The sequence below is a fragment of the Eurytemora carolleeae genome, unplaced genomic scaffold (genome assembly GCF_000591075.1).
Source record: "Eurytemora carolleeae unplaced genomic scaffold, Eaff_2.0 scaffold707, whole genome shotgun sequence".
Taxonomy (NCBI): Eukaryota; Metazoa; Arthropoda; class Copepoda; order Calanoida; family Temoridae; genus Eurytemora; species Eurytemora carolleeae.
Genome location: NW_019396599.1, coordinates 39420 through 54019, shown reverse-complemented (window position 1 = coordinate 54019; position 14600 = coordinate 39420). Strand labels below are relative to the sequence as shown.

The following is a 14600-nucleotide window of genomic DNA, read 5'->3' as shown; positions in this document are numbered from 1 at the left end:
TGCTGAGACTAATAATATCCAACTAGCTGGCCAGGAAGTATATATTAATGTATCTAGGGTGTGCTGAGACTAATAATATCCAACTAGTTGGCTAGGAAGTATATATTAATGTATCTAGGGTGTGCTGAGACTAATAATATCCAACTAGCTGGCCAGGAAGTATATATTAATGTATCTAGGGTGTGCTGAGACTAATAATATCCGATTAGCTGGCCAGGAAGGAATGCATGAACTGTCAGTTCTCTGTTCCTATCAAAACACCCATGAACTCTACAAGTGTAATATGGGTGTTCTTCTAAAGGTATAATAATAATTAAATAGTAGTTGAATTAAACACGGCCACTAGCCGGGTTCACCTAATTTTGACACTGATGCTGCATTGATCAAGACAGTTTGTTCAATTTGATTTTTGCGACGCTAAAAAGTAGTTGAAATGGGCTACTAATTCATGTTTAGAAATTACCAATTTGTTAAAGATGGGGATGGGCTTTTGTGGAGGTTTAAAGGGACAGACCGGCTATGTAAGGTAGTTAAACTGAGTATGCAGTGTTGTGGACAAATTCTTTAGGATTCATTTGAGACATAAAAAAACTTTTTAAAGATTTTTAAATCCTGAGTACTTTTGGGTGGATACGTTTTCAGAATTGCTTTTTTAAATTATAAAATAACAACGACAAAAATGTAAACAAAACTCTACATTAAGTTAATTAGTTGTTTAGGGACAGGTTGAGAAAATAAAAATTAACTCTTATCATCGAAAATAAGTAATCTTATTCAATATTTAGTTTCTTATAATCTCTCTATAATCACACAGATTTTCTGCAGATTTTCTGGATTTTTTATTAAAAGACGGCATTTGAAGAATTTGAGGAAATCTGCGAACAAGTTCATAAAAAATAAGAAATTCAATAAAATTATGGAAAAGGAAATAGTTAATTCTAACTTCGATTGTATGACAAACTTCTTTTGAGAAATATGTTCCTAAACATCTAATTAGTTTACTATAGAATCTTTACTATATTTTTCGTCGTCGTTATTTAATAATTTAAAAAAAAAACCGATTCTGAAAACGTACCCACCCAAATTCATGATTTAAACGTCGACTTTGCGCTCATACTCAGTAATTATACATCGTGGAAACGTTTTATATGTCTCAAATGAATCCTAACGAATTTGTCCACAACACTATACTCAGTTCAACTACCTTACATAGCCGGTTTGTCCCTTTAAGAGTAAAAGAAAAAAGCAAGGCCAACAGCAATTCAATTATTCAATTATTTACTATTTTTGAATTGATATATATGTTTATCACCTGTCTTAAAAAATTGATAAGAGAAAATAAGTTTATACCTTGCATATCTTGTTGGTCTAAGACATTTTGTTGACACTCCACACTATTTGATTTAGTCTATTTGGTAACAGATCCAACATAATTCTTCAGAGGGGGGAACCTCTTTTATTTTGAATATAGAGATTAATGCTTTATCTCGATATTTTATAAATCTGCAGATTACTTTAAATCTTTATTTGGTATCCCGGAAATGGCAGAAAACGAACAGCCAATAAGAAGCCGAGGAATTTTGCGTTAAACCAATGAGAAAACAGAGAAAGTAGGAATATCCAAAATCAAGAGATTATTCAGCTTCTCCGTAAAATTCAAAAGTGCTTACTGTAGAGATTGAGGCTGGTATCCAACACATAATGTTCCAGCTCAGTCCAATGAAGGTTATCATATCAAATTGTGTCCACCAATATTTTAATTAGTCTGCAGCCCTGAAGTGTCAAGCCTCTTTTTTATTAATTTAAATTTCGTATTTTCTGAAAGGAGCTGCAGGGTACTGTTGAAAACTGGTCAAAAACAAGCTTTGACAAAATGATATTTGAAGCTTTGATGCATGAAAGTGGTCCAGCAGTAGGTAATATAAAAATAGACTTGTAAACTATAGTCCCGTAGGCTGGATCAGAAAGGGAAGGTATACCTCAACATTTTTCTGTTCGAACGCACCACAGATGACGTCAGTGTCACAACTCACCATTATTTCTTCCGCCCACGCACCTTTCTGCTGTTTACTCCTAAACTTCAACTTTTAGGTAATATTGGGCTGTGGAAGTTTTAATATTTACAGTAAAAAAATACATTTTTTAGTAGGGAGCATAGCAATTGGTTTTGATTTGCTTATGAAAAAAATTCTTCTTTAAGATAAACAGATTTAAATATTTCATACCATTATAAACAACATGACGTGGCTCAAATTCAAATTAAATAATTTAAAGTTCCTTAAAAAAGAATTTAAAAAATGAAGGACGAAAATAGGTGTGGTCGGACGAAAAAATGCTAGGTTTTGACGTCATTTGTGGTCGTACGAAAAAATGGCGTGGTGTGCCTTCCCTTCCTCCCTGTATAATATGTGAACACTAACAAGTCCTGGTCCAGTTTTCTTTTTTTCCAGGATACTACACAGACAAAGTAGTTTTCATCATGCAGCATGCATCTCTGGAAACCTGGGATGCCGAGACTAGATTAAATATGTTTATTCTTCTCTCCATGATGATGCTCAATCTGAAGAATACCTTTGATTCACAGGGAATCTTTTGTGATTATGTGAAGGGTAAGCAATTTGAAAAACTGCCGAAATTCAAATATATAATAATTTTGTCGACATTTGCAGATTTGTTCAATATTTGAATTTATCTGAATTTTATTTAAACAATTTCAGTTTTGATTGTTAAAATTACGAGGGTGTATATTGTGTAGAGTTTTAAATTTATCAAATGTCAAATTATATTATGTCGGATCAACGTCAGTTATACGCAGGATTCAAGAAATGCGTTTCTGAGCGTTTGTTATCCGAAGATTTTTGATGTATTTTTTTTTCTGGCCAAAATTGATTTGCTTAATATTTTATTGCTTTTAATGGTTAATTCCTTATTTTTTTTTTACCACCACTATTTGATAAAGTCATGTTTTGATATCAATTTAATATGTTGTCAATTATTTCCTTAAATTTTTCACTTGAACAGTTTTTGAACCAGTTGTTAATTTCTTGACAGATGACGTGGAAGGATAAAGACAATTGCATCATGTATTATAGATTAATTGCATCATGTTATGTTGATGATATTATCCTACCCTCCCTGCAATGAAGGGCAGATCATCTTAAATATAATTTCTAGGATTTGTTGATGATATTATCCTACCTTCCCTGCAATGGAGGAATGGAAGATCTGAAATGGCAATTAGATCAGCGGCCACGTCGTCTTTACTTTGTGTTATAACTGCACTCATAGCTGATCAAGACAAACAAGGAACCTTGGACATCATAGGTATATTTCTCATAGATCACGAGTTCAAATAAAAAACTTTTAAAAACCCTGTTAACAGAATTAAAAGTTAAAATATTAGTTAACAACTAACGGTTACTTGATAAGCCTGTCCGTTCCATTAGTTTATCTAATCGTTAACGAACGAAGTGAAAAACGTTTGAATTTGCTTAAAATTTATATTTATGTTTTAGTTGACATTGCAGAGAAAGCTCAGAGCCGACTGGGTGGTTTGATAAACGATGATTGTGAAAAGACCCGGAAGATGGCTCTGGAAGCGGTAACAAAAATGTTGTCCTATCTTCATCTCAAACTAGCGAACTCAATATTTACAGATAAAACCCTTCTGAGTTATATATCTGCACTGCATGGCAGATTAGGAAAGCAAGATATTACTGAATTTAACTTTTCTTACCAAAACTTTGTTCCATGAATTTATGAAATACTCAAATAATTTTTTCTCGCTAAATGTCTCACAAAGATCCAGTCTGCTACAGTCGTATGCGCATTTATCAATACAATGAAGACGACTTTAAATTTAAATTTTGATTTATATAAAAATTTTAAGCAGTGTGGATACACAAAAACATGGAAACAAAGAGAAACTGTCAATTAAAAAAGCTTCTCTTAAATTATTTAAAAATTGTAATTTAAAAAAAGCTTGGTCTCTATCAAAACTTAAATAAGTAGTCGTCTTCATTGTTTTGATGTATTCGCCTGAAATTTTTTCTTAAAACCTGGGTCGATTTTGAAGTGTTACAACGCCTCATGGCCTTAGATTTGGTTTTCAAGAATTAAATGTCAAAATTCTCATCGGTTCTGCATGATAACTTTTACATAATTGTTTGCCTGGTCCCCTTTCACCCTAAAATCTGATCTTTAAGCGCGCTTTGCATCCCTTTTTCTAGTAATAAGTCTTGTTTTAAATATTGCTTTACCAACAAAATATTTTCTTTGTAAAATTTCACATTTTTAGAATATTTTCGTGATCTTTACACATTCTGTTATTTTTTACAAATTTTGTAAGCCTTACATTTTCTTTCTAAACCTTGGAATTTCTCCGAAATATATAAATGAATTCGGCTTCTTTAATTGTCTGTTTGTCTGTATCTAATAAACGTGAACACACCTGAACCCAATACACGCTTAAACTGTTACTAGAAGAGGTGCACGAAGCGCCCTGAAAGCCTAGCATTATGTTTAATACCTATATGCTGCTGGTGTAGAAAATGACAGTTTTCTAATCATGAAAGTATCTTCAAGATGTTCTCTTGCCCTGCTCAATTATATTTCAAACTTACAGGTAAAATCTCATTTTCAGACAGACATTTTATTTTTATTATTATTATTATTATTATTAATATTATTATTATTATATTCTCTGAATCAATTATTTTTATTATTAGGATGTTGGAGACTGTGTATGGATAAAAAGTAAAGGATTGTTATCAGATTTAATCCTTCACATGGATAATAAAAATGTTAGTTAAACTGTTTTATAATAATGCCAATTATAAAGTGGCATTGGCACAAACAGTGCCCGTTAATTAAAAGCAAAAATTGCATGAGTGCTTATGTTTTTTAAGCTGCAAATTTACTATTTTTAATTGTAGTTTCTTTATTTTGTATTATGCGGTAAAAACAGTTAATAAAATTGCCAGAATTTAACCTTTTTTGAAAAAATGACAATATTTTCCTAACTTTGACTCTTTTAACTTATTTCAACCAATTGTAACATTACTAAATTATTTTGTAGGAACTAGATGTACGTACTTAAACCCAATCTAACTATAAATTAACCTTTTTTTCGCATTCATAAATTTCCATCTCGGCTCAGTTTATACTTTTTCAAATTCAAAAAGTTTTTTTACTCATGGTATTTATTATTTCATTTTTAAAAGGATTAGAAAGATAATTTTTTATAATTTATCTTAACTGAATTAATGAAGTAGAATTTGTGCTATTTTTCCCGGTTGAACCCAGCTTATATTACAGGAAGAAGTTCGAAGAGAGATGTTTACTGTTTTACAGAAAACTCCAGATAAACTCAGGTTACTTCTATTAATACTTACTTTTTATCAAAAAGTATTCAAGGAAAATAAACAGGTTTATTAGCAAAAAACGTAAAAATCCCATTTTTATGATTTTATAATTTTTTCTCTTATTTAAAATAATTTTTTTTTATGGGGGGCGGGAATTCTAAAAATCAAAAATCCCTGATTGGATGTGTTTTCAGGCCTCTGCTTGTTGAAACCTTGAAGAGGGGGGCTGAGGTGCACTGTTATAAGAAGGAGTGCTTGAATCTTCTCAGTATATTAGATGTAGAGGAGTAGTTCAAGGAATTCACAACGCAGCCCGACTTCTGCTTGACCTGCATTTAAAGATATGCTCTCAGTTGGGCCATCCTGCTTAAGAGAGCCATGATAACAAAAAAATCTATTTTTTTTTGAAAATTAATAGAATACTTTGATCGTCTTTGGTTCACGTGACATTTATACGATCACAAATATAGAAATATTCAAATTAAAATGTACAGTCTGTGGATTTTCGAAATGTGGTCGTCCATTTTTGTTCAGAGCTGCAGGAACATTTGTTTTGGATACTCATAATCCTGATCACTTGATATAGATATCCATTGTGGGCACTTTTAATTTGATGATCAATGCTTAATCTCTTCATTTCAGCTATTCAAGGCCCAACAAAAGGCCCAGATCAAGCATTGATCTCGATATCCACAATGCAAGAGCTCCCAGCTTAGATTTAATTAATTAAATGAAAATTTTCTGAATATCTAGTATTTTCATAAATTCTTGAATACAAAATTTTGTTTAAATTACTAGATAGTGCGATATGTTTTATTATAAATTTAGATGTATGTTCACTGTTCAAATGTTTTTCTTAAGAAAGTCAAAACTTTCTTTCTTGTTTATGATCCTAAAGTTTTGTTCTTTTGTGTAATGAATACCGACCAAATATTCTTTCATATTCTTAGTTCAAAAGATAAACATTAGACAAAGAATATGTTTGCCTAGTTTCTCGTAAAGATAAATAATTGTTTTTTTATCTCATGAAAAAAGTAACATTATTATACTTTTATACCACTTCAAAATAAACTAAAGCTAAAGAACGAAAAGTTTCAGCTTAAATGCCACTTCTGACTTTATTTAACCCTGAATTTTAACCCTGGGTTTAAATATTTAACTTGCCAAAATCGACGAGTTAAAATTTAAACCCAGGGTTAAAATCTTAAAATTTCCTAATTAGTCATCAATAAATCATCATTCAGCTGAGAAAGCGGCATTCAATTTTAAGTTATATTTAAAAATGAAAACCTTGATTAAATAAATTTTACGTTTTAGATTAATTAATGTTTGCATGTGAACCCAAAAAACGGTTGTAAATGGAAATAACTTAAATTTCGCGCATTCTTTATTTTTAAACTCAAATTTCTGGAACATTTCTGTTTTAACTTTGTTCTTATTGCAGCTCCTCTAGTTTTGATTTCGCGCACAAGTATGAGAAAGCAAAAATATCCGGTTCAAACTAGAAACTCAAAACATTTTTCTTCCTACAAATGGCTCTTCAATAAGAGTTAAGATTAAAAACACATTGATTTCTTCAATCTTAAATTCTTTACTTCAGTTTTACATAATATATGCATATTGCATCTATATTAAATATGTATGCAATCAATATACATAATATATGCATATTGCATCTATACTAAATATGTATGCAATAAATATACATAATATATGCATTGCATATTGCATCTATATGAAATATGTATGCAATCACTATACATAATATATGCATATTGCATTTATATTAAATATGTATGCAGTCAATATACATAATATATGCATATTGCATCTATATTAAATATGTATGCAATCAATATACATACTATATGCATATTGCATCTATATCAAATTTGTTTGCAATTAATATACATAATATATGCATATTGCATCTATATTAAATATGTATGCAATCACTATACATAATATATGCATATTGCATCTATATCAAATTTGTTTGCAATTAATATACATAATATATGCATATTGCATCTGTATACATAATATATGCATATTGCATCTATATTAAATATGTATGCAATCACTATACATAATATATGCATATTGCATCTAATTAAATATGTATGCAATCAATATACATAATATATGCATATTGCATCTATATCAAATTTGTTTGCAATTAATATACATAATATATGCATATTGCATCTATATTAAATAAGTATGCAATCAATATACATAATATATGCATATTGCATCTATATTAAATATGTATGCAATCAATATACATAATATATGCATATTGCATCTTTATTAAATATGTATGCCATCAATATACATAATATATGCATATTGCATCTATATCAAATTTGTTTGCAATTAATATACATAATATATGCATATTGCATCTGTACATAATATATGCATATTGCATCTATATTAAATACTAGAAATTCAAGGCGCTTCGCGCCCTTCTTTCTAGCTTTAGAGGGCGCTCTTCGCGCCCTTCTTTCTAGCTTTAGAGGGCGCTTCGCGCCCATCTTCTAAATTAGTTTTGAACATGTTCTCTTTGTGTACATCGTAAAACAAAACAAAAATAATTCGCGGATTTTCACAGAAAATTTCGCGGATTTTCAAAATTTTTAAAATTTAATGACGATCGAATTTTGATGGAGACAAATATTTGAAATTTTGATTTTTCATAAACCTTCCCTGGGGTCCCTAGATGTCCCACAAAAAATTTGGGCCCGATCGGTTCAGCCGTTTTGACGTTTATTGGATACAAACAGACAGACAGACAGACAAGCCAAATTTATATTTTATATATAGATGTATGCAATCAATAATGCATATTGCATCTATATTGAATATGTATGCAATCAATATACATAATATATGCATATTGCATCTATATTAAATATGTATGCAATCCAAAAAGTCTAATATCATTTTGTAAAATGTACAAAGAGGCAATTCATTATGAAGCAACAAAAATATCAATTAAAACTGTGTATGGTTCCTTTAAGCCTTTAAGTTTACTCCTTTAATTTTGAAAGAGGATTGCTCTCATAAACTTGTTTATTTGAATTTAATTCTGTTTAATATAAAACTAACTAGTCAACTCTAGGTTTAAAAATAGAAATGATTGAATTATAAATTTCCTACTTTATTCTCATCCTTTTAGTTATAAACAAATATCACACTTAACCAAAGAGAATAGAATATATATTAGAGTGGAATTTACTAGAAAAAAGTGTAAAACGGCCATTTTGTTGTACTGTTTCCATACTGCAGGTGTACTTCACATATTTATGATAAATAACCTCTTGGGCCCTGGAATATCATTTTATAGAAAATCTAAAATTAATATTAAAGGAAAACCAAATTATGAAATAGACTGGTTTCATAATTGACCAATGATAATTTCACATAGACTCTATGCCTTTCACTTTACAAACGATGATTTTCCGTTATAACTATAAATCAAATGATGTTTTATTCACCTCATTCATTTTATAAATTTTGTTTAACAGCTTAAAAAAATTGAGATTGAAATGGACAGTCTAGGGAACATACTGTATTAATGTACTCTACTGCATGTCATTTGTGAACATTTACATGATTTGTACAATTTGAACGTACTCCCTTTCAGGCTGAAAGGGACTGACAAAATTCATACCGAGGGATTGTCTAAATTCCACTCTAATATATATTCTATTCTCTTTGTACTGTATGTACAGTACATGTTTGGACTTACGGTTATGTTCATACAATATTGTTAGCGAATATCACATAAAAACTGAATAAATACACATTTTTCAAATTTATTTTACAACCATGAACTTTTTCTAAATACTACGAACGGATATATTTAATCCTTTGCATTGAATGTCTTTTTTAAGTTGATAATTTTAATCGTAAAATAATTCAATTTTTATTTGACTCTCTTATTATTGTAGAGCAGTAAGAATTACAGTTTTCAGGGGAAGTAGCACCATTGTCTACCTTTTTCTTTGATCGAAAAAAGAACTCGTACACTAATTAATAATTTCATTGCTTTCTAACCAAGGTTGTTCAGTAAAGTTGCTTACTCTCGATGAGCTCAAATAACCAGGAAATGTCGTCTCCAAATCTATGGATCGTTGAAACCTGTAAATGACATCACAATTTATGGGACAGGTGAGGTTAGGGACACGGTTGGCGGGTGCAAAATTAAACCGGGTCTAGCACACTGTCCTATAATTGGTGACGTCATTTACGGATTTTATCTGTCCAGTGAAGACGACATTTACCGTACTTTGGGGCCCATCGAGAGTACCTTATTAAACGACTTTGGTTAGAATGAACTGTAATTCTCCGTTCAAATTTAGTCTATACAACATGTTTGTATGAAGCAAGATCATTTGAATGCAACTAAGTTGATACCATTGATCTTACTTCGTTTGTAGAATACAGTGGTTCCCCTCGGACCAACATTTTTTTTGTATTTTAACACTTAATTTTGAATTCATTTTGTTTGATTTTAATTTATTAAATCACGTCCAAAGAATGGAGTATTTGCCATAAACCATGATTTATCTTTGCAACCCGATGATTTAGACGTAGACCTTTGATATTTAATTAACTATAAATACTTGTAGATCAAAAAGTCTAAGTTTAAATAAAAAATTTGAGTCAATGGCAAAAGCACAACTCCCTGACTGAACATCATCCATTAAAAAGATGAAGGGTGTATAGACCACATTTTGAAAAGCTTTAACTGTATTAAAAGAATAACTCCAGCGCCTACACATATGATTGGTTTTGTATGCTAATTTAATACATACAGACTATAAGCGTTCTCTTACCTCACAATAATCCATACGGGCTGTAAAATCATTAACTAATAAATTAGACCGGGCTGTTTTATAAATGGTTGCCAGGCCTCTTATGGTTCCTTGAAGCTGTAACCGTTTTATTTCTGATCCAAATCCAGGGGACATTAGTTCCAAAACTAACACTTGGCCCATTTCTAACACTCAGTGTTAGAAATATTTGCTAAAAAAGTTCGTTTTTAAAAATGGTCGTTTTGCAAAACGATCGTTTTTATAGAGCTCGTCGTTTCGTTGCGCGTTTCAAATTCTTTAAATCCTACCTCAGGAACAATTTTACTTTAGGATGTTAATTCACATAATTCCCATGTGTGCGTTTACAGTATTAATTCTACCCGGGATCGCACAACCAGAGTACGGTCAATAATACTTGACTACGTGAGGTTGACGGAAAGATTGTAGGTTCAGCTACAGGTGCTTTATACCAATCCCTGAGTCTCCGCTATCAAGACTGAAATTATGAATATTAGCAAAGGAATTGAGTTTTTACCACAAACTCTGATTTTCTAATATATATATCTTTGTAACCCAATGTCGTAGACCTTAGATATTTCAAACTATTAATACTTATAGATAAAATAATCTAAGTTTAAAATATCAAAGGTTTGCACCATCAAGTTGCAAAGATATTGGGATCAGAAGATTTGAGTTTGTGGCAAAAACTTGCAAAAATATTGGGATCAGAAGATTTGAGTTTGTGGCAAAAACTCAATTCCTTTGAAAACCTTTTTCGTTCAGTTTCATAATATCAAATTACTAGCTGGGGAACCAAGCTTTGCCTAGAGCTTTTAAAACCAAGCTATAAGAAACCTTCTGTGCTTCTCCCAAATTCTCACATTAAAAAATTGAGGTAAATTGGTCAAGGGAGGGTTTTATGAGTTATCGTTCATACAAATATAGAAGGAGAATACAACTTTTTATTTGGTAGATAGATACATGGTATTTTAGTATTTTATTTGGTAGATAGATACATGGTATTTTAGTATTTTATTTGGTAGATAGATACATGGTATTTTAATATTTTATTTGGTAGAAGATACATGGTATTTTAGTATTTTATTTGGTAGATAGATACATGGTATTTTAGTATTTTGTCCCAAGAAAACAATATTCGGCTTAATCTAATTTATCTTGATTAAGAAAATAGTTATAAAACATTGTCCAGGGTCCAAGATAATTATTGCTAATTGAAGACTATACAACTTAAGATAAAACTTATTTCTTGATAAACATAATTTTAATCTTATTTTCAAGAGTGGCATGCCTTCTTCACAACGGTAAAAGCTTTGTAGGATCAAGAATGATTTGATTATTTTCATTTTAAACAGCAGAGCAAATTATGAGGAGAGTGAATACCGTTATAAATCGGCAATAGCGGGTCGATTTAAAGAAGGATATTCCCGACATCAACATTCCCTTTAATACTGCAAAGAACTTTCAACACATTCAACATTAACATAAGGACCAAATAAGTGACATTCAACTTTAGCAAACCGACTTTACCTGAGATTTTTGTCTGGTACGGTACCTGGGAAAATTAAACTTTAGTGAACCGACTTTACCTGAGATTTTTGTCTGGTACGGTACCTGGGAAAATTAAACTTCAGTGAACCGACTTTACCTGAGATTTTTGTCTGGTACCTGGGAAAATTAAACTTCAGTGAACCGACTTTACCTGAGATTTTTGTCTGGTTCCTGGGCAAATTCAACTTCTACAAACTGACTCTGGGGAGAGGACAGAAAACTTGTTGTTTGCCTCGAAAGACCTCCGTCATACTTAAACAAAAAATTTGTTACATTTTTATGTTTTCTTGAATCGATACATGGTGTCTCATGAAACGTGATAGTTGAGAGGCAGCTTAAATGTCGTCTTTGATCTTTACAATTATTTGCAGCATTAATTTTACAACCTCATGTTACAGCATGAATCCAGACATTTCCAAGATGTTGGTTTTTTGTTGTCTCAAACTTGCCGGATATAAAAAGAAGTATGTTTCGATTTAAATTTATTAAATAAAATCTAAATCTTCTAAATCTGGACGAATTTCCTCATATCTGCGTAAATTTTGATGGCAAGGATATCAGACCACAATTCTGAAAAGGATATTTCAAGAATGCCGCATGTTAAATTAGGTTGACGAATGAATGCCAAAATAAGCTTTAAGATAAAAAACGATGTTCAAGTCGTCTCATAGCTGTCATGTTTCGCGAGACACCCTGTCCCTGTGTAGAAATATTACATAATCAATATTTTATATAAATTTAGTCTTTTTATTCAACTTCGAACAACTATTTATATATACAATATGAAGAATCTAGAGAAGGGTAAATTAATCACTTTTCAAAAAGTTTTCTGTAAACCTTCAAAAGTTTGAACTTTTCTCTTGCCTAAAGGATAAAAACATTTTATCTATCATTTTCTCATTTTAAGTAGATACAGCCATTTACTGTAGGCCTTGTTATCTATGTATAAAATGTTGTCTGTTTGTTTGTATGTCAGATCATAACTCAGGAACCCCTTGACGGATTAGCCTTAAATTGTGATTGGGGAATTCGGAAGAACCACGGGATTGTTCTTAGCTTAGTTTTGAGATTCGACGTTAAGTGCTTGCAGTGAAAATTAGGAAAAATAAGTGAAAATACGGGAAAATAGTTCAAATCGCGCCGTTTACGATCAAGGTCGGGTAAACGGCGGGACTAACTATGTTTATTGGTAAGGAAGGATTACGCCTGAAAATAAAAATATTTCTTGGCGGGAAGGATGGAAGTTATAGATCATTTTTGACAGTCTAGCACTAAATAAGAGATTTTATAAGTTTATCAATATATGTATATTGTTAGTAAGGCTAGACGTCGTTCCTTTTTATCTTATTCTTTACAAATTTGTTCGTAGATTTCTCCAAATTTTTCTAATGTCGTCTTTTCAATCAAAATTCCCGGAAATATGCAGAAAACGTTTTGTGAACAATGAGACATTAAAGAAACAAATAACTGAATAAGATTACTTATTTTTTTCTCAACCTGTTCCTAAACAACTAATTTGCAGTTCACTTCAGAATTTTGTTACATTTTTGGTCGTCGATATCTAATAATCTTAAAAAATCGATTCTCAAGACGTAACCACCCAAATGGAAGATTTTAACGTCGACTTTGCAATCAAACTCCGTAATTATTCATCATAAAAACATTTTATATGTCTCAAATGAATCCTAAAAAATTTTCTACAATACTACATTCACAGTTAAACTACCATACATTGCCGGTCACTCCCTTTAAGCTTGTTCTTAATAAATTAAATATTGGCTTCATGGGCTTTTTTGTCGTTCGAGGATTACTTTGATTCCTTTAAAATATCAATGCAAAAGTTGCCACAGTGAATATCGAAATTATTAATATTAAATTATTAAAAGCGCGATCTTCAAACAAAAGTTGTGATCTCTGTTTTTAACAATTAAGGTTTTTTGGCCTTTACGACGAGACTCCATGAATGTATTATGCATGTTTCAAAAATGTATGTATTCATTTTTTTTCTTGTGTTACACTTTGAAAGTATTAAATCTGTCAAAAAACTTGATTTGTATAATTTTGTTTTTATTATCAGTAAAGGTGACATTTTTCAAATGGAAATTAATCTTCTAGAACTTTTAAATGCTAAAAACTTTTCAGATTTTTGGAGACTCAGGAAAATAAAAATTCAAAATTTGGATAAGATCAAGAACATTTTATTTTATAAAAGCTAAAAGATTAAGTTTAAATCTATTTCAAAACTCTTAAATGTATGTAGGAAAACCCCACAAAGGCTAAAGAATGCATGGCACAGAAAACCAGAGAAAGTGAATCTTAATGGGCATGGGCAACGCTGAATACTTCTGGTTGTATTTAACATAAAAGAATTGTTGAGAAATGTGTCTAATTTTTATTCTTTTCCTGAAACTAAAATCTAGATAGTTAACAAGGTAGCAAGGTCGTACCAGTAGCATTAAATACCTGACTGACAGGTGAAGGGAAAAAATTAGTATTTTGAGGAGATGTTGATCCAACTCGACACTCCTCCTCCTCACCCACTCCATAGTACATCTGGTAATACTTAAACAAACAAATCTTAATTTTAATTTTTCATAATTTTTATTCTTATTTTTTCATAATTTTTAATTTGTTATTTTTATCCAAGTTTTTTATCCTTTTTTATTTCTTGGTTGGCTTATTTCTTGTTTAGCTTATTTCTTGGTTAGCTTATTTCTTGGTTAGCTTATTTCACTGTTCATCATTCATTACGATCTTACATTTTCACTATCTAGTTTAATTCATCCAGTGTCTTTGTATTCATCATACTGGCGGAATTCTTTTTTCATCCTTTTTGAGCACG

At 30.8% G+C, this 14600-nt stretch overlaps 2 protein-coding genes across 7 annotated transcripts in view; one reads left to right on the top strand and one right to left on the bottom strand.

The window, feature by feature from the left end:
- LOC111706106 (dynein assembly factor 5, axonemal) overlaps positions 1–6099 on the top strand; it is a 29456-nt gene extending 23357 nt beyond the window's left edge. The window contains exons 18-26 of the mRNA XM_023478873.1: positions 180–301; positions 1826–1916; positions 2451–2609; positions 3175–3324; positions 3516–3701; positions 4548–4624; positions 4728–4802; positions 5317–5372; positions 5558–6099. Of these exons, the coding sequence (XP_023334641.1) occupies positions 180–301; positions 1826–1916; positions 2451–2609; positions 3175–3324; positions 3516–3701; positions 4548–4624; positions 4728–4802; positions 5317–5372; positions 5558–5654 (1013 nt within the window). The 3' untranslated portion in view covers positions 5655–6099. The remainder of the gene's footprint in view (positions 1–179; positions 302–1825; positions 1917–2450; positions 2610–3174; positions 3325–3515; positions 3702–4547; positions 4625–4727; positions 4803–5316; positions 5373–5557) is intronic.
- Positions 6100–8546: 2447 nt separating this feature from the next.
- The window catches only part of LOC111706115 (uncharacterized), a 34412-nt gene continuing 28358 nt past the window's right edge, over positions 8547–14600 (bottom strand). The window contains exons 15-18 of one of the 6 annotated variants that reach the window (XR_002766163.1): positions 14222–14320; positions 11910–12010; positions 10211–10685; positions 8547–8565 (exon numbers count right to left, since the gene is read on the bottom strand). Coding sequence is in view for 1 of the 6 variants with exons in the window: in XM_023478890.1 (XP_023334658.1) it covers positions 10643–10685; positions 11910–12010; positions 14222–14320 (243 nt within the window). In the remaining 5 variants the exon portion in view is untranslated. Of the gene's footprint in view, positions 8566–9173; positions 10686–11909; positions 12011–14221; positions 14321–14600 lie in introns of those variants that run through there. The other 5 variants (XR_002766160.1, XR_002766161.1, XR_002766162.1 and 2 more) reach the window with 5 other exon arrangements.